Source organism: Fulvia fulva, chromosome 3, assembly GCF_020509005.1.
Source record: "Fulvia fulva chromosome 3, complete sequence".
Lineage (NCBI taxonomy): Eukaryota > Fungi > Ascomycota > Dothideomycetes > Mycosphaerellales > Mycosphaerellaceae > Fulvia > Fulvia fulva.
This window is the reverse complement of record NC_063014.1, coordinates 2,619,166-2,644,023: the sequence shown is the minus strand read 5'-3', so window position 1 is coordinate 2,644,023 and position 24,858 is coordinate 2,619,166. Positions and strand designations below refer to the sequence as shown.

The window sequence follows — 24,858 nt, the reverse complement described above, 5'->3', positions numbered from 1 at the left end:
CTACTGAAGCTCCCGTCTCAGTCTCAATCGATCATTGCCATTACCATCCCAGCATGTGACGCTGGAGCAGCGACTTGAAGCGTGTCCGTTCGGAATGCGGAATCATGAGCACGCTTGGAACGAGTCTCGTTACCACCCCACAGCTCTCGAAGATCATGAACGACGGCGCTTCAGCTCGGATTGGCTTCCACTGCCAAATAGTCAGCAAGCAAAACAGCAGGGTGGTGTGCCGAACTTTTGTCGACGCCTTTCGATGCCCTACCCGAGTCACTCACCTGCAGCATGTCACCCTCGGGGGGGGGGGGGGGGCAGACAACCCATACACGGCGGTCGAGCAGCTTGCAACAGAGGCGGCATCGGTGGGCACACATTGGTCGGAGCGAGGGTGACACCGACCAATCTCCTGAGCGTACGTGGTGGCTGCAAGACACGCACGAAGCACCTACAAATGAATCCCGTCGCAGACCTTGGTGGCGGACTGTGGGCCACCGATCGATATGACTTCGCGACGAATGTATCGTCTGTCCGGCCACAGAGGGATTCGCAGTTTCTAGGGAGTGAAGGTATAGCCCCGGATGAGATTTCGCAACGCCATCGGTCAGACTCGACTTGGACTTCCCCTTCTACCACCGCGGCCAACGATGAGCAAACACGCTCCAGGAAGCGCTGGTCATGGAAGCGGATCTCAGGGTCATCGCAAGAACAGCGGCATCGATGGCCCTCTTTCCATAAACAAGAGTCGACGCGAAGGGCGAGAAGCTTCGATCTGACGCAGGCCGCGGGACGTAGGCTTTCCACCATATCGCTGCCGGCTACTGGGACGAGACGATTCTCAGTCGCCTCTGACGTCGCTTTGGGACACAATGGTCGGCAGTCGATCGTGTCCCACATGACGGAGGGAGTTTTCAGTCCAACGGAGGAAGAAATCGAGAGGTTTTACACGACCCCAGGACCGGGAGCGTTCGACCTCGATGTGGAGAAGGGGCTTGCTCCAGATCAACAGCCGGTAAATCCCGCTCGGATTTTGACACGCAGAGAGCTGCTTCATCAGCGTCTGGTGTTTGCGTCCATCGTCTTCGCCTTCAACGTAGCGTGTATTGTGGTCAGCGCGGTCGGATACTCAGGCGTGTGGGTTTTGTGTGTGATTCTGTTCTTCAAAAGTAAGGACTTCCTGTCGGTGTGGATCCAGGTGTTTTGTCGGATATACTATGCGATCAAGAAACTGTTCGTGGCACTTCCACCTCGAAAAGCCGCTTGGATCCTGAGCCTCATCCCGGCGTATTCCGAGTCGGAAGAGCAGATTGTCAAGACTCTGTTCTCGTTGCGCGATAACGGGACTGGGCAACATCGTCAGGTCATGTGTATCATCCTGGATGGCAAGCCCAGACCGATCAAAGAGCATATGACCAAGGTGGTTGCCTCTTTCGAACGACAATATGTCTCTCTCAAATGGAAGGTCGGTACGTTGAAAATTGATGCCGGATTTGTGGACGATATACCGACGCTGTGCATCGAGAAGTCGCCTAATGCTGGCAAGAAAGACTCTTTGGTGCTCTGTCATGACCTCTTCAATCACCCTCGGGCCAATATCGACAAGGACGTGCTTCGCCTCAGAGAAGAACTCTGGACCACCATTTTGCCACAACTGACCAAGCTGCCGGACTTCGAGGCCTTCGACTCCATTTTTGGCACCGATGCCGACTCGACAATTCACCAAGGCGCACTCGCTTCACTGGCAGACGCATGTCTAGCGGACCCCAACGCCATCGCAGCGTGCGGCTTCGTCTTCGTCGAGTACGAGGCAGGCCTCGAATGGTCGGTTTGGAACCTCTACCAGCAATTCCAATACTCGTTCGGCCAGATTGTCCGGCGTGGGGCAGAGCATTTCACCGGCAAAGTCACCTGTCTCCCTGGCTGCATAACAATGATTGTAGTACGTCCCGAAATGGCCGGTGCAATCCAGAAATACGCAAAGCCCGTCACAGACTACCCTGTCCTGCGCCATCAGGTCCAGTATCTTGGCACAGATCGGCGTCTCACGTACTCGATGCTCTCGCAGGGGAAGCATCTCCATACGCTTTTCGTGCCTGAAGCAGGGTCGGAGACGGTCGCACCGCAAAGTCTGAAGCATTACCTCAGCCAACGTCGCCGCTGGGGAAGTAATGCGTATTTCAACAACTACTTTTACCTTGCGGGTGAGAACATGATTGTGATCACGCGGATCGCGGCTCTTATCGAGGTCACCCGTCTCAGCATGGTCTACTACCGCGTCTTCAACACCGGCCTCTTCCTTTATGGCGTAGCCACCAACTTCAAGCTCATGAAAATTTTGCCGTTGCTCGCGATCTCTTTCACGCCGTCGGTCTGGTTTGCTTTCGCGGTTGTCTTTCTGAATGGCCACCTTCGGAGGAACTGGCATAAGCTGCTTTGTGGATTCATCATTAACCGCTGTGTCAGCCCGTTCATGAGCATTACGGTGTTTAGTCTTGTGGCGAGGAATCTGGGAAGCCAGGTGTGGGGGATCAGTGGAGTGACTGCGGGCACGAATGTCACGCTGGCGGTGGCTACGCAGGCGATTGCGGAGGAAAAGGCGGCCGAGCGGGCGAGTGAGGATCTGTATGATAGGAAGGACCTTCAGGTGTGAGAGTGGAGGCAGTGTAATAGCTGGCATATAATGTAAGATTGCTTCTCTCAGCACATACGACCGTAGGCCAATGAAAATTAAGGATCCAAATCAACTCACAGACTAAAACCGCAAGTACGCTCGTAACTGAATTCAGTCACTGGCCTGTAATGACAATCTCGACTGTCGACGCCGCTAGATTCAGTGCTATCCGCCTAGACCCTAAACTGCGAGAATCTCGGCACAAGATAGTCATAGGCTCCCTGCCTGAAGGTGTCCGTAGTAAGCGAGTTACCAAGCAGTCCAAAGTTCAACAGCTGGGTGGTAGCATTAGTCCAAGTAGGCCAGTTCCTGATCAGCGCATTGGTATTGCTGGCCGAGTTCGGGTTGAGATCATTGATGAAGTTGACATAATAAGTATGGATCGATCGTCCAGGGATCGTCGTCCCTGACGGCGTGAAGAACGCGAAGATCACGTCTGTGGCATGGAACGTGCCAAGGATGGGAGTGCCGTATGCGTAAGTCGAGAGGTAACTCCAAGCCGTGACGCCTTGCTTTGTGATGGCGTCAAGGTATGCACGGCGTGTCAGGGTGAAGGTAATGTCACCGAGGATAGCGGCGATCCTTTTGAACTGAGGGTATATGCTGTTTAGAGCGCCGGTCCTGAAGGGCGAGCCGTCGGGTTGGCCAGCGAAGATCAGGTTGGAGTATTGAGCTGTGAGACCTCGCATGTTCTCAATGGCGTTGGGATCGGTTGGGAAGTAAGTCGCTAGGTAGGTCACAAGCTGGTCGTTGGTGGTGATGTTCTGTTTGGGGTCAGCTTGTGCTCGTGGTGTCATGTGATGGTGCTCAGACGTACTGATTGGACCAAGCCGAACAATGTACCCTCATCCTCCTGGTCACCAACAATGATTGGAACTTTGGCGAAGCGTCCGGCTGCGATTGCAAGCTCTGGGCTTTGCGAGAAGAAGTTGTTGCCTGATCGCTCGGGTTAGCAATCGAGCGACTCGCTTATGCATAATGCTGTGGACTTACCGGGGTCTGGACGTGGCAGATATGACAGATCAAGAGAGCGATAGCTGAATATACCTGGCACTGAAGTGACTGCTCGCTGGAAGTCGTTGTACGGGAGAGCGCGGAGACAGCTGAGTGAGTTGGTCGAACCTGCACAAGAGCTGCTGGCAACCACCTTGTCGTAGATTGCTTGTGCTTTCGGCGTAGAGACATCTGTGGCCGGGATGACTGCGCCGCTGTTCATGATGCCTGCTCGGAAGAGTGGCTTGCCATTGTAGGTATGCTATTCAATGTTAGGACGCAACGGGCTGATCGGATGTCATTTGCCAAGCACTCACATCACCTCCATTGATGATAGTATGATCAAGAACACTGATCGCTCCGGCACCTGTGGTCATGTCAGACTGTGCAGCCCAATCACCACACAATGCCATGAGTACTTACTCTCGCCCCAAATCGTCACCTTGTCTGGATCGCCACCAAAGGCGGCAATGTTGTCTGCAACCCATTGCAACCCGAGGCGTTGATCACGCAGGCCAAGATTGGTCGATCCTTCGGCGGCGAGCTGTTTCCCGGCCAGAAAGCCGTAGCCGCCGACTCTGGGAGAGTATTAGTGATTCCCGTCTCAGATACGAACATGTATTGCGTACCGGTAGTTCACAGCCACGTATATCACGGGCTTTCCAAGGTTCACACTCGATGTGACGAAGTTGGTTCCATCATACCTGCAGAGCATTCCCGTTAGCCGAACGTTCGGTCTTCGATTCGAGCGTGCACCGACATGGAACTCCATCCAGCTTCGAATCCTCCTCCGAAGATCCAGAAGATGACAGGAAGCTCGGAGCTGCTCGTCGTGCCGGCAGGACGTTGAACAGTGATAGTCAAGCAGTCTTCCTCTTGATTAATAGCAGTCTGACCGATGGGCGAGTTGATCACCTCGCCGATAATATCGGAGATGATAGAGCTAGGCAGTCCAGCGAGCTGAAGATTGGTGTCGAGATTATCCACCTGGAACGCAAATTGAGGGCACGCCGCAGCTGGCGATGTTGCTTGGAACGATGCCCCGGGAAAGCGTTGTGTGAGTACTTGTGGTGGGCGAAGACGAAGATTGCCGACCGGTGGCTGTGCATATGGGATGGCGCTGAAAGATTCCTGATGATGAGGTCAGTCGCTGTGTCACTGTCACGGGGGAATCGACTCACTATGCCGCTAGCGGTCTTGCCTATGACAGTTCCGTTTCGAATTACAACTGAAGGGGCGGACTGACGCGCATCCAAAGGGACAGCGAAGACGGTTGCCACAAGGGCGAAACCCAGAGAGATGGCCCACATGGAGGACGGACGGAAGAGGCTATTCAGGTAGTAATGCCTTGGATACACAACTTGACAAGCCTCGATGAGCCCGTGCGCGCTCACTCCTACCTGTTCACGTCGCTGCTATGAGCAGACTCTTATACACGACACGCTTCCCCACGCCTAGCAACGAGGTGCATTGGCGCGCAGAGCGTTGGCCCAGGCCCATAGCGTAGCCGTTCCTCTCGCTGGTTCATCAGCGCTGCCGGCACCTCAGCGTGCAGCTTCTCCGCATCAATCTGGATATGTGTGCTCGCGCTCCAGCTTGCATACATACACCACTGTGTCTCGGGCGTCTTAGCAGTCCAGAATTACATACATCGGCCATGGCTGCTTTGGGTGACGGTGAGTGTTGACTGTCGGCATGGACCGTCCGTAATCCTAGCCGATGGAGCAGGCAAGCGACGTGATATCGACATCCGGCAGGCACCCGCGCCGTTGCTACTCGGCCATACAGAAAGAGATTGGCTACATCGTCTCGTCCCCGTCTGTGTCGTTTGACTCTCAAGATCGGCGCGCTATATATATATATATATATATATATAGGAACGGGCATTTCTCCGGCGGGATGCCCGTCACCGCGGAAAGTGCAGCTGCTCTCATCGGGAACGACACCAGCACGCGACACCATCAACCACAGGGCACCGTTGCAGGCTGCAGCGCCATCCTGCAGGTCCGATAGTATCTTCCTATTGGCTTGTCATGCACCATGCCTGACCACGAGGACAATATCTCCTAGATCTGCATCCTTGCTGCGCAATCCAGCCACACCTCCGCGTCGTGTCCGGACCATGCATCTGGGTGAGATACACGCTGCAGGAAGCACCAAACGAAGGCAAATCATCTGCCAGCCCACCGAATGGCGACGTTTATTTGGCCAGCACGCCTGTCGGCCGTAAAGAATCCTATGGACCCGGAGTCAGCTCTCTAGTCTATGCCGTACAGCGTCGACAAGCTTGGCCTCTTTACTTTGCACCGAGGCCGCTGTCTATGTTTCTTTCACATGCCCTTCCTGAACGGAGTGCAAGTCGAATACTTTGCGACAACATGTCGTCCAAAACGGGCATCAACGCCCTCCTATCTACGGTCGAGCTCGAAGATGTCTCGCAGACCAACCGAACTCTGCCCTCTGCACCTCCCAGCTCCTGGTGCTAGTACTTGTACCGGAACTCCTTATTCTCTCGATCCGTCAGATCTGCGAACTCAACATCCCGCTGGTGTGCTGTTCCAACCATTTCCCGGTCACGCTTGCGATTTTGCCAGGTATAGTATGTTAAAAGGCAGACAGTCAGCACTATGGCCACCGAGTCAACCGCGACTATGGTGACCTTCGCAGGGGTATAGCTCGGAGCATCCTCGTTGCGGACGGTTAGAGGCCCCAGGATATTGCCCAAGCAAAAGCTCATGAGAACGACCGCATTAGTGGTGACCTTCTTGGTGTGTCCACCTGTGTTCGCCGCCGCAAACGAGCATGCGCAGGGGAGGAATGCACCAACTACATGCGTGATGTAGTTTCCTGCAAGCTTGCATACACGTCAAGCTTGTCTGGTTCAGGTCCGACTGACAGTGTAGTGGCCGTGCATCCCACATCGAGGAAGATCTTCTGCTGTATTCGGACCTCCGTTGCCGGACAAAGCTCGAGACCGAGAGACCACGACAGCTTACCCAGTATCGAACGCATGGCTCTTCCGGCCTGGAGAACGTCAGTCGACGAAGGAGGCACCAAAGCGTCACGACGTATCACATTTTTTTTTGCCGACATTTCCTTTCAGGTCAGTCGAGGACGGTATGAGAGCATCTCTCTTACCATCACATGGTGCAGGTCAGACCGATGACGAGCGAGAGCTTTGTACATGCACAACGCCTCGAACTTTTGCTCCCCTGACTCTTCTCCCTCCACCAACGACTCGACTCAGAAGACGACCGCATGTTAAAGCTTTCACAAGACACTGGAAGAAACTCAGGCCGTTCGAAGTTTCGGCATGTGCCAGTTCTGAGAAAGCCGTTCACTGGCGTCGCTACTCGTTGTCGGCACATACTCACGAGCTCTTCGTAGCTTCATCATGGCTACATGAAGTTTCATCGCGGAGAACTTTCTTTGCAACAACCACAACCAAGATCTACACAAACGATGACCACCACATTTGACCAGCACTATTGGGAGTTCCATCCTCGACACCATGGCATGTACAGGGGGCATTGTTGCCTTCTACATCGTGGGTGCGTTCTGCTTTGGACTTTTGCTGTACGTTCTCTGCGAATTCCACAAGTCTGAACTCATCGAGCGGGAATTCGTCTGGCGTCACTGTCGCAAGAAGTTCTTGAAGATGGTGGTGGAAGGCCTGAGGGACGACGATCAGAGGCTTGATCCAACCTCCGACCCGTACCATCTGCACGCAGGCCGCACCCATCGACGCGCCTATGCGCTCGTTCGCAGCACTCTGGAGGGAGAAGAGGAGAACCCAGGATACTGACTGGGATGCTCTGAACGCGAAGGTGAGTGATTCTGAAGCCTAGGAAAATGTAGCTTTACTAACATGACATAGTCCAAGGAGAGAGAGAGAGCTCGAGGCGAAGCGCGATGTGCTTGTACTCCGTCAGAAGCTCAACCAGACGATCGCGAGTCATCGTGCTCAGCTAGCAGATTTTGCTCGTGAGTTGGCGAAGTAGCAGCCGATGGCCTCGAAGCAGATACCTTGGGCATGAAAAGGCACACAAGCGCCATTATTACCACGAAAAGTGGAATTTGCTCCAGACAGAGCAGAGGTAGACGAGCCTGAACGAACTTTTGGCCAAAGAGACGAAGGGCGGAGCACTTTGGCAGCTGGGCACTCTCAGGTTCACAGTCAGGTGATGCTGTTGGAAATAGCGCTGGGTGGGTTCACACGCATTATTTCTCGTCCAAATTATCTACTGCGGGAGGACAACGCAAGCGCGACTGTCTTGTCTACCAAACAAAACGTTTTAAGATGCTTCACGACCATTCACCGTCTCGTAATGTCACATGCTCCGCGATATCAAGTGATTGACGAGTGGCAACTCGCCGTTAACCCCTACAATGAAGCGTGCAATGCTCACAAGCCGCTCGGGGTCTCACGAGATAGGTGGCATCTGTTCCTGTCGAGTCTTATAGCGGATATCACAACGTTGATGAGCTGCGCATCCACGACATCACACACCGACAACTGACTGTTATGCAACATACTTGGGAAGAGATTATCAATCTTCATCGCAACATCTGCTGCAGGAAGCATGTTTTCGGGATATCTGCAGTCTGGACTCTACTCCGGCATGGACAGCAAGCACGGCCTAGCAGCATGGCGTTGGCTTATGATCTTCGATGGCATCATCGGCATCCCAGTGTCGCTGTACGGATTCTTTGCTGTCCCGGATAGTCCTACCAATACGAGGGCGCTATGGCTGAATGCCAGTGATCGCGAGATGGCCCGGACCAGGATGGAACAGATCGGTCGTAAACCGCCAGCCAAACTGACGTGGAAAATTGTGAAAGAAGCACTGTCGATGTGGCCTATGTGGCTATTCCCAATCGCCTTCTCTTGCCATGTCCTTGGTATTCGCGTGTACAACTACTTCAACATCAACCTGAAGAGCACGGGCCAGTATTCCGTGCAGGACGTCAACAACATTCCGACTGCTGGCTATGCATACCAGATTGTAATGGCGTTGATCTACGCTTGGGTCGGCGACTACTACCAAACGAGGTGGTGGGTCATTTGTGTTGCTTGCCTTATGTCGATGATCGGGACAGTCATATTGTGCATTTATCCAGAGCACAATACAGCAGCAATGATGGCCGGTTGGCTATTGACGTTCGGCGAGACTGGTGCTGGTACGTTGATGATGACAATGGTCAATGAGGCGTGCAGCTTTTTCCAGCGAGCACCGCATCATCACCATCGGGTGGACTGAGGCATTCTCGTATGCCATGAGCGCATGGGTGATATTGTCTACGTATCCATCTGGGGAGGCCCCAAGGTTCAGTATTGGGTATGAGATGGCCACGATGTTCTTCGCTATCGAGATTGTGGTCGTGATGCTCATCGCGTATTCAATGAAGAGGTGGCCGCCAGGTCGCGGTCGTTCATGGTCTAGTTGCCAGCCGCGTCCTGTTCGACGGTACTTCATGGCTTCCAACTTATGGCGACGGTGATAGGTGCGGGTGTTTTCGACGGTCCGATGGAATTACGTTTCCTTCGACACAAGGTAGTCCTGCACCATGCCGAGAATGACCGTGGTATCGAGCTCGCTAGTAGACCGGTATACTGTCCGCGAGTGCAATCTCTCTGTCGTTAGGCGCTTCCGCTACGAAGTTGTTCTGTGATTGCAAGGGCGCCGGAGCGTGCTGACTGCTGAAGCCATAGCCTTCAGTCGGTGCATGTTGCGATGAGCTGTAAGAAACGCTATGGCCGTTTGAAGGCGCGCTGCTTGGTGATTGCATAGAGTCCTTCGTGTTGTGCTGCTCGTACAACGGCGCCGCCAGTCCTGATCTTCCGTTCATCGTTCGTCCCCGTCTCTCTTTGCGCAGAGTGTGAAAGAGGAAACCACAACCAGCCAGTGCCGCGGCTAAAAGTAACCCCCAGGGGCACGGCTATACCGACTGCAACAGCTGTCATGTTGCCGTCGCTTTCAGACGAGGCCCGCCTGGTCACTGTTGCGATAATCGTCGTATTCGTGCCGCTGGTAGAGTTGTACGTCAAAGTCGCACCTGAGCTGCGATCAACAATGACTGTTCCAGCTGGTATCTCAAATGGCTCCGGAGGACCTCCGGCAGATGTGATGCACTCTTGTGAAGTTACGTGGAAGCCCGGATAACAACAGAAGTCGCCGTTGGGTTTCGTGTCCCGCGCAAGGTAGAAGGATATCGAGTTCTCAGTCGACACTTCGGGTCAAGTCAGCCACTGTCCTCTCTGTAGCTGGCCCGAACTGATCTCACCATCTGTGTACATAAGCTTGGGCAACCTGGGTTGCTGAATGTTGAATCTGTACACGCACCCCTCAGAGTTCCTGCAGCAGCTGCTTTGCGTTGCTGATGCGTTGCATTCTGTGACGTTTGTAGCTTCTGTGTGATCTGGGAAGTAGCACGTCCTGCTTTGTGATACCACTTCTTTCAAAAGAAGACACTGCGCCGCCAGGCCAACGAGAAGGCTACGCAAGGATGGCCCTCTAGGAGTTTGTGCGAAGGAAGATGGTGCAGGCAAAGCCCAGTTCAGGGAATCGAGGAAGAGGACCACTTACAGAACAATTCCTGGACGGACCACCAGAGCTGAACGTCGAACGAGGTACGTACGGCTTCGAGTACAGCTCAAGCCCTACGTCCTGTTAGAGGCACGATGTGGATGCATACAGGGTGTCACTGCCCAAGCACTGCCCACAAGCCTTGCAAGTGCTTTCAGCTCGCGCTTAGAGGCATACCAGTGACCAGGATAGCAATCCTTCGAGCATGCCGGACGATGTGGTCGCGGTGTTGGTTGCATCGCTTGGCAGTAGCACGGCACTTGCCAGAGGTGATTGCCAGGAAGCAAATCCTTTGTGGCGCGTACTGCGTGCCGTGGTCGATTTGCCTGGGGCTGTGGCCGCACATGCGATTGCATTGATTCCAGCCGGCAGGCGTTCTGTCGTAGAACGTCTGGACTTGAGAGGACATGGAGCAATGGGGAGGCAAGGCAAGATCGTGAAGACTTTGGTGAGGGAGAGGAGAAGATCACTGAGGACCGCAGAAAATGGGCAGGTCACGTGCATTCATCAAGTTCCGGTCGAGCGTCAGTCAAGATTTCATTCGGCCATGAACTGCGCTAGTACAGTATCTCCAGATCGCGAGCACATCTTGACATCGCGACAACTTCACTACCACCACATCTCATAGCACCGTCGATATGCCTCAAGCGCAGCCAGAACTGAAGAAGGTGAGTCGCACGTCTCAGAGAAAGAGAATGCTCCTCCCTGTACCAGCCCGACACCATGTCCCATGCGCCGTGAACATTTGAAAATATATGCTGACGATGAACACAGTACCTCGACAAGCGCGTCGAAGTCCAGCTCAATGGCTCGCGCAAGGTGATGGGAACCCTCAGAGGATATGATGTGAGATAACAAAATTCGCAAGGTCTGGCGCAAAGGCTGATGTGCTTCCAAGGTCTTCCTCAACGTTGTCCTCGATGAAGCCACCGAAAGCAAGCCAAACGGCGAGAAGGCACGACTCGGCATGTGTGTGATCCGCGGCAACTCGGTGGTCATGATGGAGGCGCTGGACAGGATCGACTCGGATAACAGACACCACGGTGGAAGGTAGAACGACGTTGGAGATCAAGCAGGAACAGGCTAGAGAAGAGAACAACTGTCGCGCAGGCATCGTCGCACGACGTGCGAAATTTGACTATTAAGGAGTGAAGCGCGCCCGGCGCAAGAGAGGCGCCACGAGGGATGAGCTTACAGGCGTTTGCCGCGCCAGATAGGGCAGAATGATACCACCAAAAAGTAAGGCTTCCTGCTTGCCTCTGCCATATCTGTGTCGTTATTTACATCTCTCCAACACAGGCGAACGCCTTCGTACCGGCTGCGACGCGAAGTCGTATGCTCATTGCCATCGTCGTCTCAAGGGTATCATACAGTCAGAAGAGAAGCCTCCCAGCGACTGCCTTATTCGAACTTCATAGCAGCGGACCAGGCAGCATATACAACACCTCAGACACGACCACCGCTTCGCCGCACATCCCCTAATCAGCTGCCTAACCTCAAGACCGCCATCCATAACACCACCCCAAGCACCCAACTCTTCCCTCCTCTCATTCTCCTTCCATTGTTTCTATCACGATCCCCACTCCCAGCTCCGTTATCATCATCACTGCTCCCCTCCCTCGAATTGCACTGCGCATTCAGATCCTCGTGTTCCATATCCACCATGATCCATCACACACTCCCCGAAATCCGCATTATTCGCCCCCGTCTTGCAATACTGAAAGCACCCATTGCTAACCATCACCGGCCCCTCACAACAATCTTGCAGGCTCTGAAGTGGTTCGCTCGAAGGTGGATACGAGAAACCGCAAAAGGCAGTACTGCACAGCGAACGAAGTGAGCTCACGTCCACGGCGTTCCACCGCAGGCAGATGTCAGAGGGACTTACCTATTATTATCGAAGCCCCAGGGTATCTGCGATTGTGCGTCGCCGTTGCTATTGCACGCAGCTGAAGAGCTGTAAGCGTAGCAGATGATGGGGTGGGAGTATGGTAATATTGAGAGATACATACAGCTCCCGTTGTCGCCTCCTGATGGGATGGGTCCGGCTGCTGAGGCTGTCGAGGTGGAGTAGGGGACGTTTGCCATGATTTACGAGCGCGAGGGAGATGGTGACTGGGGAGGAGGCTTAGTCGTCGGTAGTAGTCTTTTAATGGTGGATGTGCGAGTGGTTGATGGTAGTGCCGGCGATTGATGGCAAGTTGCCTAGCAAAAACGAGTCCGCACTTCACCAGAACTGACCTCCGAGGAGAGGAGGTATTACACTGCTATCAAGACCTTCTTCACAGAACTCTGATGATGAATATGATGGAGCATACGCAACAACCCACCACTGAAACAGGGATACATTTGCAAATCACCACCTACTACCTCGCGAGAACATCTCGAGTCATCAAGCATGAGGAGGCCTGCCACAGCGCAGCAGCAGTGCAGCGGAGTACCCGTGCCTTGATCAACCATGGGCACACTGCTAGACTCTCAAATTGCGTTCAGGAACGAAAGATTTCCAAGGACCTCTTTGACAGAACCTTGACTCGTTTCAAGTTCTCTCGATGCTGGAACCTTGCCAAGCAGGTGCGAACAACCAGGGTTTGTGACAAATAATGCTGCCTGATATGGTGGAGGATGTGAAATTGCTCTCCCACTTTGAGATCGAAGGGTGGTGGGTTTGGACAGATTGGGTCGAAGAGGGAATTGCATCGCCGGAAAGGTGAAGAGTGTGGTGTTTAAGCAGGTCGAGATCGATCGTTCCGATCTGGTCTCTATAGACACGGGCTGTGAGGATCAGTCGCAGATACAGAGAGAAAAAGTGACAGCGTATCAAGACTCTCGAACATGTGGAAATATACCTATGCCAATGTACGACGACCTACCACAAATTCTGCACCGCGCCGCGTGATCTGTGCGAGTGACAGACACACCACCTAATCACCACCGCCGGGAACAAACCCAAGAAGATAAGAATGACATACGCTTTCGAATAGAGCCTCCCACCCCATGATCAACGATAGATCGATCACCTACCGGTACCTCCAAAAACGCCTTGCTCTCATAACCCCAGTCCCGCCTAAGAACGCTATCACCAAACAAGCAAGTTTCCGTACAAGCACCGTTCCAGCCAGCTGATCAGGAAATCTCAGTCGTCGCCATCATCGTCCTCATACCTATGTGTAAACGTGTCGTCTCAAGCGCATGGCGCTCAGCATACACCATTAATGTCATCGTGACTTTCCTTGATGCCATCACCATGCCCATTAACCCCGTTCGTCAACGCCAGCTTGGCCAATCCAGCTTCAAGACTGCCTCCATGCCCATTCATCTGAGGTGTCAGTCCGAACGTATCCCGGATAGCTTCACCAAACCTCTTGATTGCCTCATCGATCTTATCGAACGGCGCAGCAGCATATGTCGCGCGGAAGAACATCGTATCCCGCTTCGCAGCTCGGTCTGCACAGAACCATGACCCTTTCATCAATAGCGTGCCGTGCGCAATGATGCTCTGGAATATCTCCTCCTCGAGGTCATCGAAGGTCTGACTGTGATAGTTTGGATGTTTCTTGTAATCCAGCTGCAGCCAATGGAACATTCCCGCCATCGGCGGGACCCATGAGACGATATCCTTGGGCAGGTACTTCTCGCACGCCTGCATCATAACGTTCCGGCGGTTGGTATATTCCATGCGCATGTAGATCAACCAATCGAAGTATCCGGCGTGAGTCCAGGCCTCGTCGAGGAGCTTGTACAGAATCAACTGGCTGAAGCCGCTCGGTCCTTGGGTGCAGACGTCGGCGTGGGTGCGATATCGATCGCAGAGTTGTTCGGACGCTGTAATCCAGCCAACGCGGGTTCCTGGTGCAATGACTTTGGAGAAGGAATCTGAACGCATGACTCGGCCGTCAACGTCGATGGAGAGGAATGAGGGAACTATGGAGTGGAGGAACTCTTGGTGAGATGAGGGACCTGGAGCTGGGGAGCCATCGGGGCCTTTATAGGGTTCCATCTGCAGAAAGTAGTATGGTTCGTCTTCGAAGATGATGAGGTCGTGCTTTTGCGCGACTGCGTAGATTTCGCGCCTGCGCTGGATGTCTTGTGTGGATCCGGTCGGGTTCTGACCTGTTGGTACTGTGTATAGAACGAATGGCTTCGGTCCTTTACGGTAATCCCAGTTGGTCAGGACGGCGTCCAGATCCGTAGGCAGCATTCCATTAGAATCCATCTTGACCGCTGCGAACTTGACGCCCATCGGCGCAGCTGTCTCAACGGCAGCAGGGAATGTATACTGCTCGCTCAATACCCAGTCGCCTGGCTCGCAGAACATGCGCAGAGCAAAATCCCAAGCACATGTCGATCCTACAGTCATGGTGCAGCTCCAGTCCTGGTATGGAGGATTGTGGCAGATCTCCGTGTGCTCAACGAGCCACCTCAATAACTGAGCAGAACCATGGCCTAATCCGTACTGAGCAGCCGTGGCAATGTCAAAAGCAGACTTGCCCTCAGCCATATCGTGCATGCCTGCGCGAACGACATTGCTGCCTTCTTTGCCCTGGGCACAATGCCCGAGTCTTGGGATCTTCACACCGATTTCGTGAAACGGGAAGTAGTCGCTCGATGGTAGTCCGCCACCTAGAGAGATGATACCTGGAGTCTTCAGGTACCTTGCAGCAACCTTCAACGAACTACCTCCACGGCTCTGTGTCTCATGACTCAGGCGATCTAGGGTGTGTCAGCCTTACTTCGGGACCTTGGGGTACGATCAGATAATCGATCTTAGTCGACAAGGCTGTACTCACGATCCCATCGCTTAGCCAATGCCTTGTGGCTGTGGCTTGTTCGGCCTTTGAACTGCTCAACGTCTGCGTGCGCTGCTACTCCGGCAACAAGTCTGCCCGATGCGGCTCTTCGTTTGGCGACTTTCTCCGCCGTCAAGCGATCTGGGACGGTGAAAGTTGCAGTGTCGGTTTCAGGAAAGATGTTTAGATCGATTGTCGCAGCGGGAGGCGCCATCGTCGCGTACCGTGTCGACGGTGCTGTGATATGGAGAACTCGTGGGGGTTGAGGGTAAAGCAGTTACAAAGAAGTTGGCGATCAGGCGGGATGTTGCTGCTGTAGAGGAGTTCTGTGGGCTCGCCAGAGGCGGTGTGCGGCCAATCACCTTGATGGCTTTGGGTGAGAGATGGGGTATCCCGCGTTGCAATCCACGCCGTGCGTTGAAAGAGGCAATAGAGTCGTGGGATGATTTCTTCCTAAGCGGGTCAGATAACGGAAAGGAGCATGAACCTTTTGGAAGAACTGTCTTCTGATGTTCTGCTGTCCTCCTTCTTTTCTTTCACATCAGACAAAACAGTAAAATGCGGTGAAAGTCGTACGTTTGGCATGCGAGCAGCGTCGACGATAGGGCGCCAGGGACCGTCATCGGAAGCATCTTGTTACGAGAAGAGAATGAAATTAGCTTCGGCAGCCGCCAGCTTATCGGCCTACCAGAGGACAGCGTGAAAGCACACGACCAAGGATGCCACACCGCGGATGGCCCAGCCGGGTGTCAATCACGAAACTCTGCCATGATGCCATCGCCTGCATGGAGCGAGCACGTCGAGAGTTTACCGACTTTTGTATTGGCATTGGAGCTCTCCTCGAAGCTGTCTCCCATTCTGGACCGGCGCATCGCGAACCGAGGCGCAGAGAGCTGTTGTATCGGCCGAGACATGTCGTGGCCAGCTTTGGGTGGTCAAGCTTTGTTGCGAGCTGCAGGCATGACATGTGTTGAGAGGTGTAATTGTTTTCGACATGTGAAGGTGGTGCGGTGATGCGGTGGTGTAACACATGAAGTGATCTGCCGTGCAGACGCTGTGTGACAAAACTACTGCCGATCGGATGGAGCCGAAACCTGCTGAGCCTGCGAGTCTGCGACTGTCATCTCCCGCAATCCGCGAGCAGGAACGACACCCTCGTCTCGGACGAATGCGGAATTGCCGTAATATGATTGCCGTTCGCATACACCGATCAGCATGTTGCCGGACCCAGGAGACCTGCTCGCGGGTTGGATGCACCGGCAGGACCCAAGAGTGCACATCTCGGGTGCCACGTCCACGAACCACAGCGAGGCGGTGGGTTTCACGGCGACCACGTGCTTGTAGTGCCACAGCACGATATCAATGCGGTGAGAGTACTCCTTGCGCCAAGGGAATGAACCACCAAACCGCCGGGAGACTCCAGGTATCACCAACAGACGGCCCAAACTGGAGATATGCGTTGCACCGAAGACTACTTGTCGTGAAACACCGTCGCTGTGGTTCTTAACGACAGCAGCTAACTGTCCTTTGAGGGCCCCATCTAGCTGACTATTACATGGCCCATGTGGTCTTGACCGGCCGGCGGCGGATAGCATTGCACTGATGTCGCGCAAGATCTGCGATACGCCGTGTCGATGTATACATGATGTAGGTCACGGCCTGGCTCCGGCGGTGAAGTGATGTGTGTCGAGATTGTGGCAGGTAGTCGAGTCCAGTGGTATGGGCATGTCGCTATGAGGCGGTGTACGGCGAGATCGGGAGATCGGGAGAACGGCGCTGGGCTCTCATCGAACGAGGTGGCCGCCTCACTCCGAAGAGCATGGCAATTACAACCTGCTGAACAGGCGCCGAGTACATGTAGCTTCGTGGAAGTTGTCGGAGAGAGGCGCGCGCTCCAGCGGCTTCCTTCGCCACAAGCTTCGCCGCACCCCAGCAATCGCCGCACCCCAGCTCGGATTCTCGCGTTCCGACACATGGTGTTGCTGGCTTGTATCAATTGCCACACACGCTCAAAATACACGATATGTAGCTCAAATTGCTCAGAATAGCATCGCGAATACAGAATTTGAGAGCCTGTGGGCACTGTAGTGGGCTCCATGGTGTGTTGTTGTATGTGGTGAGGTGGTGAGAAAGCAAGAAACGCGTGAATCTCGACACGGGCGCATGAAGCTTTGGTGGGGCTCTCACCAAAATCCCATGCCGAAGCGTCAACACCAACCTCTCGGCAACACAACGTGTTTTTACGCGATATGAGTATGCAGAACATGGAAACAGATAGCTGCGAACATATTGGGAAAAGAATCAAGTTGATATGAGCAATATTGGTGGTGTTGATGATAAAAAGTCACTGGGGTGCGGCGATTGCTGGGGTGCGGCGAAGCTTGTGGCGCTTCCTTCCACGCGCAGTCGCCCACGACGCAGGGTTAGGCCGGTATCAGACAACGCTGCCCTGCTGTTTTGTCGGTGGGTACCTATTCTGTCACAGTCTCCCGGTGTGGAAGACGTGATGCGACTGACGGAAAACTGATTCCGTTCAATCTTCAATGTTCTGAACGTGAGGTTCTTGACGTGGCCACAACGTCAGAGCGCCTGCTTCAGGGATGCGAGGCAGGCGCAACGATCGGGTTTCCACCTCTGGCGCAAACGAGAAGCATTGAAGTAGAAGTTGAGTGGTATAGACATAACATCCGATCAAGAGAAGCGTTTGCATTGTAACAAACTATGGCTACAGCCGAGTCAAGCAGACTCATACAGAGCATGATAGAGGGAAGACAACATCTAAGTATATCTCCAGCAACGCTGCCAGGAGCATCTTCCAAGTGGGATAACCAATCATCCTCTTCGACCTCGTGCCTGCATGTTGTGTCGACTGAACACCTCCGTCGTTCAAACCTCAACCTTCACCTCGTCAGAGAAGCGCAGTCCGAGCTGAATCTCCTGCTTTCGAAGACTGTCCAGCCAGCCCAGATCGTCCCTCGGCAACAGGCAGTTGTCCACCACAGTGACCTCGTTGTTAGCAGCCTCTTCCTTGAAGCGCACATAGGCCGGGGTGTCGGCCTGCCCCGGGGCACGTTGCGACACGCTGCAACTACCGCCCAGGAACCAGCGGACTTCTTGTGCACGGGTCATTGCAACCTACAAGTCAAGTCAGTACACGTCTGAGGTATCAGAAGGAGCCTGGCACTCACATTCATCCTCTTGTCATCATCACAGAAACCGATGTCCTTGCGGCGGCTCTCCGAGGAGTATTCCTGGACCGAGCAGTCAATCATGCAGACAGATGCCTCAGCGCCTTGACTGGAATCGATGGTGAGGATTCTGGGCATCTGTGCGGTCGGTATGTTATACTTGCGCTGCAGATGCGCCATGGCCTCATGCCAGATGTCCATCTGTAAGCGATGTCAGCATTGTTGGCAACATGCACAATATTTTCGTGGCTTACCGCTCCCTTATATGCAACAATGATCATACACTGCTCCTCCATCTTCTCGCCATAGTATGCCCGCAACTTCCAGTAGATGCGGTCGAAGAAAACGTGAACGTGCTCCTGAACGAATGCGCTCTTCTTGGAATTGTCGCGTGTTCCACGGAGCTCGAGATAGTGTGTTCGGATGGACTTGTCCTCCTTTGCTTCGCTCGAGGGGGCGCCGAAGGATGTAGAACCAGCACCGATGAGGATGCTCTTGAGGCAGGCGAAGAGGCCAGGTTGCTTGTCAGCCAAGGTACCCTTGGTGCCCTCGCCGTCGCGCATACCACTACCTGAAAGGTTGTTAGTAATCATGACCGACAACGTGATATCTTACCACTTACCATAGAAGTTCTTGGATGGCCAAGATGAGATGTGGTGACTCATTCTGTGCTGCTCCACGAGCTCAACACACGGAAAGCCTTCTCTCTTGAGCCGAGAGAGCAACGGAATGTTGAGTCGCTCACTGAATGGATTGAACTGGACTCGTCCCTTGGCACAGGTATTGGTGGGCTCCAGTTGTCGTTCGTCGCCGAGCATGATCATGCCGGTGATCTTGGCTCGCCAATCTGGATGCAGGATCGCGGACAAGCTATCGATCTCCCTGTCCTTGCAGGCCTCGTCGAGGATGACGATCATGCCCTTGCACTCTACACCGTGCTTGTTCGATGCGAAATTGTTGACAATGTCATCACAGCGCACGTTACCGGTCGTGGTCACGACAAGACGCTGCTTGCTCATGAAGTGCGCTTTGCAGGCGTCATAGCTCTGCTGGTACTTTTGTACCGCTAGTTTGTTGTTCCAGTCGAAGGTTCCAGCTTGTGCATCGTCAAGGCATTGTCGGAGGACCTGCCAAACGTCCACTGGTTGCTCTCTACCGAGCTGTTCGATCAAGGTCTTCTCACCCTTGTGTGCGGCGTTCAAGACTTGTTGAGCAAGACCGAAGTCCTTGAACTGTGAGTACTTATCGCTGCTAGAGTGCAGCTCTGAGCGTATCATCTCCAAGTCAAAAACGTCGGCAAAGCCACTGTCGGTGGCAGGCGACGGCTCCGGGACGCTGGATGCGGGAACATCCAGTCTTGCGCTGGCTGCACCGCGATCGGTCTCGTTGGACGCAGGGCGAGAGGTACCGTGGTGTGCCTTTGCCTCTTTTTCGGGACTGAAGTCAGCTGACGGAGGGAACACCCTAGTCGCGAGCACTTCCTTTCCGCAGACAGTGGTGTCTTTTGGGAAGAGCTGAACAAGTTTCCTCATGAAGTCGGCACAGTTGCTGTTTGCCGGTGCCAGCACTAGGACATGCATATCCATGAGGTAGAAGAAGACGCAGATTGCCTGCAGGATCAAGGTCTTTCCTGTTCCTGCTGGTCCTGTAATGAGTACGATGCGTCCAACTGCCTGTCGAATGCTGTGAAGTGCTTGCAGCTGCTCCGGATTCCAATTGCGCCAATTTAGCATCCACTCAAGAGCTTGCTCTACGCCCACAGTGACCGCTTCCTCGGCGAGATCTGGCATGACCGAGGTGCTGTCTGGCTGTGAAGTGTTAAGGTCGGTGATGATGGCGGGGCCCAAACGCGACGTAGCAAGGTCAACCCTCGTAAGCTGATCGTGTCGCTGGTTCAAGATAATCTCATGCCAGCTGTGTGCTTGCTCGAGGTTCATGGCGGTCATGAGCTGGTTGTACAGAGTGCCTCGAGGTATAGTTGCGACGAACTTGACCTGAGCTGCGAACCTCCGATCAGTATCGTTGCGACCGAGACAAGCTTCTCGTAAGCGCTCATGTTCTTCGATGTTCCGCTTGTTGCTGATGATGAACAGAGCATCGTAGCCTATGGGTAGCCGCAAGGGTACCACAGTCCTGGACCCAGAGGCGCAGAGAGCCTCCCCTGTTCGAATTGTCAGCGATACATAGGAGCCCGTCAAGTGGATGGCTACTGACCAGTCATAGGATCGTCCCAGGTCATGCTGACTCTGAGACGCTCCGGCAAGTCGATCTTGACAATCCCAGCAGGTCCACCAAGTGGTCGAGTTGGAGCAAAACGGACAGCCATCACCATTGCCCCACCTATGCGGTACAGCGTGCCATTGTGAGGCACCGAAGCCCATTCCTCAAGTGCGACCTCTTGTTCCAAGTGAGCCATTCGGGCTGACTCATACAGCTCGACAATGGCCTCGTTGACAGTGGTATAGGTATCGTGGCACTCGTAAGATACCATAGGAAGTGGGTTGGGACCATAGATGAGCTCGGAAAGATCTCTCTCAGGCTTCGGAGGGAGCAACTGACTCCACTGTCCAGACGTAAGTGAGCTGAGTCTGTAAATGCTGCCTTGTGCGACGTATGGAAGCAGTGCACGGAAGGGAGAATGGACCGAGAGTAGCTGTCCGAACTGTAGACGCATGTGCTTCAATCTGGTGTCATCCTCGAGGAGGCGGCGCAACTGCTTGAGTGTTGAGGAGTGGCGCAGCTCTGGCTGATTGAAGCCTTCAACCGCAACGCCGCCAGCTATGAAGACGGCTTCGTCCACTGCGTTGCCATTGGCATTGGTCTTGCGCTCTACGACGAAGTCATCAATGCCAGGAATGTCATTTGCAAGAGCGTTGAAATGGCACTGGATGATGACGGAAGGTTGGTCCCGGAGGTTGGGCCACTCAAGGGCGATGTATACAGTCGGTGCAGTCAACGGTGTGCAGAAGTCAGCTTCAGGCTCGCTTGTTCAAAGAAGTCATGGCTCACCAAGCGGTTGAACGTCGCCAGGCTCTCGCAATAGTCGGAGTCACCGGGGTGCTGTGAGCGAGGCGGGAACTCGCAGCCGTCGATGACCAGTCTGCAGCGCTGGGACGGACGAGCTACAGATGTGAGGTTGCGCAGTTCGCGGCCTTCGGATGTCCACAGATCGTGTCGGTGCAGCGTCACGAGCTTGGTTCGTTGGGTCACCTCGAAGGAAGTCACTGCATCCGTGAGTCCGTGGCGGAACGCGAGTATCTGGTCGATGGTGCGCGCCATGTCTTCTTGTGGTGCTGTGTATGATTGTGTTGCTGGAAGTTTGTGAGTCAAGTCAGTCGAGAAGGAAACGGAATGGAAAACGTGGTGGCGGACACGCGGACTCGCTCGGGAAGTAGCCGTCATACTTGTCGCGTGGTGGGGCATCACATGGAAGAAAGTGAAGGAGCGATTCGAGCATCCCATGATGGGGTCACCAGCGCTGGATCATACCTCATGAATCCCAACAAGCATCTAGTATAGCGCAAGCGCCTCACGCAGGGTAGTATACTCTACGCATCGCATTAGCACGCAGGCAATGTCAAGCGAGAGGTTTGGTAGCAAAGACGATGGCGCGCTCGGCGACAACGAACAACATTGTCAACACGTGCCCTGGGTCTCAATGCTGATGGTTGCAGCTCTTGCAGCGCAAAACTCTCACCTTCTACCACAGAATCTCCAGCTCCAGCATACACGCAAAGAGCAATCGTCATTGCCCGTAGTGGCATCCGGATTGCTCCTCCTGCGAGACGTTCAATTGCAGCGTCTGGCAGCACCGGAACGCTCATTGATCCCTGGTACCGGTCTCAAAATCGGGTATGGACGAGTCCATCCTCCTGTGTAGAGGGGATACACCGAAGCGATAGCGTTGCGGCGCTTCAAGACGCTGTGCATGGTGCTTCTTTGGCCTACAATCTTACGCCTTCAATACGACTGACGACATCTTCGTCTTTCGTCCGGCGCAGTACCCTGCGAGACCCATCGTCGCCAATGTTCTTCCGTCTTGTATGATATCCGCGGTATCCCTCTCGTTGCCAACGAACGCTCTTGCTGCCGTGCGCAACTGCCTCTTTTCCTTGACCTTGTGCCATGCTTATAGGCTTTTACGGTCCAGCTAACACGCCACAAGGAAGTCGAGCGGCTACGATACTGTCATCTCTGTGCTGCCTAATCTTATACATTGCACGTGCGGTTCCAGTATCGCCGTCGATGCATCATGTCGATGTCGACGTCGAAGGTGATGTCCAGCCACATGGCTCCCTCCACTTCCTTGGCACAACTGCCAGAAGCCCAGAACATGTGAAGCCGGGGGTACGTCATATTTGGGCCGTGACTGCTCTATTACATTGTGAAATCGTGTGTTTCAAGAGCCCGAAGTTGTCTTCACATCCCTCCCGTGACTGCTCGAGCCCAAGGACGATATCTAAAGTGTGAGGCCGGACCTCACCGAGGCCACGCGAGCACCCGATCGGGCAGCCACCGTGCAACCAAACGAAGCAGAAGGCAACGCACAAGGCACATCCTTGCACTGCCAGCCTCACTGGAGTCACTGCTCCCAACAACGCTGCGCAAGAGCTGCGAGCGGTCCATCTGTGCTTCTGCCGTCTATATGCAGGCTTGATCCTCCCTCGCAGCGACCTGATCTCCCACAACTACCGAAGCTCTCACAATCAGACGAGTCAGCATTGCGGAGGGGTCACAAACCCATAGCAGACAAAGGACTCAGCAGCTATGTCGCGGTACAGGTCCTCAGGCGACGACCTAGCGTACGGGGAGATCCCACAGCGGTGGGATCGCGAGCGCTTCGAGCGATTCAGTCGAGGTCCTCCACCACCGCCGGCAAGAGGATATGAGGAGGACATTCGTTTCACGGAGCGTGAGCGACCAGGTCGCCGGGAGATCGATATCGCAATAGCAGATCGAGAGCCAAGCCGTGGACCACGACCTTGGGAGCGTGAGCGGTACTTTGAGGAGGACCGAGCTCGTTCGAGGCCGCGACGACGGACAGACCGCGAGCTGTTTGGCGACATGGACCCTCGTGAGGTAGCAGAGATGGCCCTCACACCTTACCGACCAAGGGACGATTTCGAGCACGGCCGCCCACCTCCACGCCCTGGACTTGTGCGACGTCAAAGTAGTTTGGACACGTTTGACAGAAAGCCAGCCCGCTACGAGAGGGAGGAGTACCGCATTCCAGCTTATCAGCCAGTACCTCTGCCGATCCGTCGATCCCGGGATGCATGGGAGGAAGAGCGGTACAGAGACGAGCCAGAGGACTATCGTGAGGTAGAGATTCACCGCGAGCGTTCTGTTCACCGCCGCCGGCCTCCAAAGAGCGAGCGCTCAGTCAAGGATGAGAAGAAGGAGACTCACTACCATCATTCCCACCACTCAGATGAGACCAGCTCAAGCAGCAGTTCAAGCTTCACAGAAATTGACGAAGTCAAGAGTGTCAAGAGTAGAGCACCAAGCAAGGCAGCGAGTAAAGCACCCAGCAAAGCTCCATCCAAGGCGACCAGCAGAGCTCCGACCAAGGTCTCAAGCAGAAGAAGCCGGGCTCCAAGCGTGTATGAAAGCATACATGAGACAGAGATCGAGGAAGACATCATTGAAGCCCCACCACCGCCGCAAAGTGTACACGAGACGAGTATACATGAGACAGCGTTCGAGGAGAGTGTGCGTGAGGAGCGCAGGTTCAAGAAGGGCAAGACACGAATGCCGAAGCGACTTGTAAGACGGGAGGCGATCATGGATCTTGGTTACCCATTCGACGAAGAGGATGACTTCTTTGTGCTGCGAATCGCACTGGAGAAGGAGCAAATCGATGAAGTGATTCACATCTCTGAGACCTACAAAGATGGTGGTGAGTTTGAAGCTGATTGAGCTGCAACAAAGCAATGCACTAACCCACCAGATACAGAGAAGAAGAAAGTCTACCATTTCGAAGAGAAGATTGAAGAGACCACCGGTGTCCCTCCACCTCCAGTCGGCGAACACGAACACGTCGAGCGTACCGAGTGGATCAACCCTCCCAGCATTGCCTACGCACGATCGCATCGCGCAAAATCAGTCAGGGAATCATCACCGACCATGACAAGCATCAGTCGCCGATCTCCACCACGATCGAAGTCACGAGGAGGTACCGTCTACGAGGAACGCAAGACCGTCATCGAAGAAACTCGCTCGCCACCTCCACCTCCACCACCAGGCCCACCCGAGTTCTACGAAGAACGAAAGACGGTCATAGAAGAGCGCGCACCAAGCCACAACCATGGCACTCTCGTCCTTTCCGAGCACAGCCACCGCAGCGACCGCGACATCAATGGCGAGATCCGAGCACTTGAAGCCGAACGCCGCGCCCTACGCCTGGAGCGCGAAGCAGAAGAAAGACGCGACATGGCCCTGCGACTACGAGCACATCCAGAGGAAGAATACCAACTCGTGGAATACCGAGATCGCAGCAGGCCACGGGAAGAGATGGTCGTGTACGAGCGCGAGCGTAGTCCGCCACGTAACGTTATACGAGTTGAGAAAGATCGGAAAGGTAGGATGGCTCTGGTGCGGTCTACACACTAAGTGGCTCTGGGTGGGTGCGTGTT

The 24,858-nt window shown here is 54.2% G+C and overlaps 8 protein-coding genes across 8 annotated transcripts; 5 read left to right on the top strand and 3 right to left on the bottom strand.

The window, feature by feature from the left end:
- Positions 1–889: 889 nt before the first annotated feature.
- Positions 890–2,644, top strand: CLAFUR5_08186 (Chitin synthase 6; the record flags this gene model as incomplete). Its single annotated transcript, XM_047907334.1, has 1 exon — positions 890–2,644. One exon carries the CDS (start codon positions 890–892, stop codon positions 2,642–2,644), a length of 1,755 nt encoding a protein of 584 aa, XP_047759032.1.
- Positions 2,645–2,838: 194 nt separating this feature from the next.
- CLAFUR5_08185 (putative secreted lipase) lies at positions 2,839–4,968 on the bottom strand (the record flags this gene model as incomplete). The annotated part of the gene is made up of 8 exons (XM_047907333.1): positions 2,839–3,429; positions 3,483–3,601; positions 3,659–3,920; positions 3,976–4,025; positions 4,082–4,236; positions 4,288–4,362; positions 4,419–4,789; positions 4,840–4,968. 8 exons carry the CDS (start codon positions 4,966–4,968, stop codon positions 2,839–2,841), a joined length of 1,752 nt encoding a protein of 583 aa, XP_047759171.1.
- A 2,201-nt stretch (positions 4,969–7,169) lies between these two features.
- Positions 7,170–7,659, top strand: CLAFUR5_08184 (uncharacterized protein; the record flags this gene model as incomplete). The annotated part of the gene is made up of 2 exons (XM_047907332.1): positions 7,170–7,372; positions 7,536–7,659. The coding sequence occupies 2 exons, from the start codon at positions 7,170–7,172 to the stop codon at positions 7,657–7,659; spliced, it is 327 nt and encodes a 108-aa protein (XP_047760017.1).
- A 582-nt stretch (positions 7,660–8,241) lies between these two features.
- On the top strand, positions 8,242–8,919 carry CLAFUR5_08183 (MFS transporter PfmaC; the record flags this gene model as incomplete). The annotated part of the gene is made up of 1 exon (XM_047907331.1): positions 8,242–8,919. The coding sequence occupies one exon, from the start codon at positions 8,242–8,244 to the stop codon at positions 8,917–8,919; it is 678 nt and encodes a 225-aa protein (XP_047759028.1).
- A 1,964-nt stretch (positions 8,920–10,883) lies between these two features.
- Positions 10,884–11,299, top strand: CLAFUR5_08182 (Small nuclear ribonucleoprotein G; the record flags this gene model as incomplete). The annotated part of the gene is made up of 3 exons (XM_047907330.1): positions 10,884–10,913; positions 11,020–11,091; positions 11,144–11,299. 3 exons carry the CDS (start codon positions 10,884–10,886, stop codon positions 11,297–11,299), a joined length of 258 nt encoding a protein of 85 aa, XP_047759169.1.
- A 2,145-nt stretch (positions 11,300–13,444) lies between these two features.
- Positions 13,445–15,249, bottom strand: CLAFUR5_08181 (Aromatic amino acid aminotransferase; the record flags this gene model as incomplete). The annotated part of the gene is made up of 2 exons (XM_047907329.1): positions 13,445–14,958; positions 15,036–15,249. 2 exons carry the CDS (start codon positions 15,247–15,249, stop codon positions 13,445–13,447), a joined length of 1,728 nt encoding a protein of 575 aa, XP_047759029.1.
- A 2,672-nt stretch (positions 15,250–17,921) lies between these two features.
- On the bottom strand, positions 17,922–21,502 carry CLAFUR5_08180 (uncharacterized protein; the record flags this gene model as incomplete). Its single annotated transcript, XM_047907328.1, has 6 exons — positions 17,922–18,170; positions 18,224–18,424; positions 18,478–18,794; positions 18,846–20,384; positions 20,438–21,203; positions 21,233–21,502. The coding sequence occupies 6 exons, from the start codon at positions 21,500–21,502 to the stop codon at positions 17,922–17,924; spliced, it is 3,342 nt and encodes a 1,113-aa protein (XP_047759030.1).
- A 1,488-nt stretch (positions 21,503–22,990) lies between these two features.
- On the top strand, positions 22,991–24,835 carry CLAFUR5_08179 (uncharacterized protein; the record flags this gene model as incomplete). The annotated part of the gene is made up of 2 exons (XM_047907327.1): positions 22,991–24,122; positions 24,180–24,835. The coding sequence occupies 2 exons, from the start codon at positions 22,991–22,993 to the stop codon at positions 24,833–24,835; spliced, it is 1,788 nt and encodes a 595-aa protein (XP_047759477.1).
- Positions 24,836–24,858: the final 23 nt, after the last annotated feature.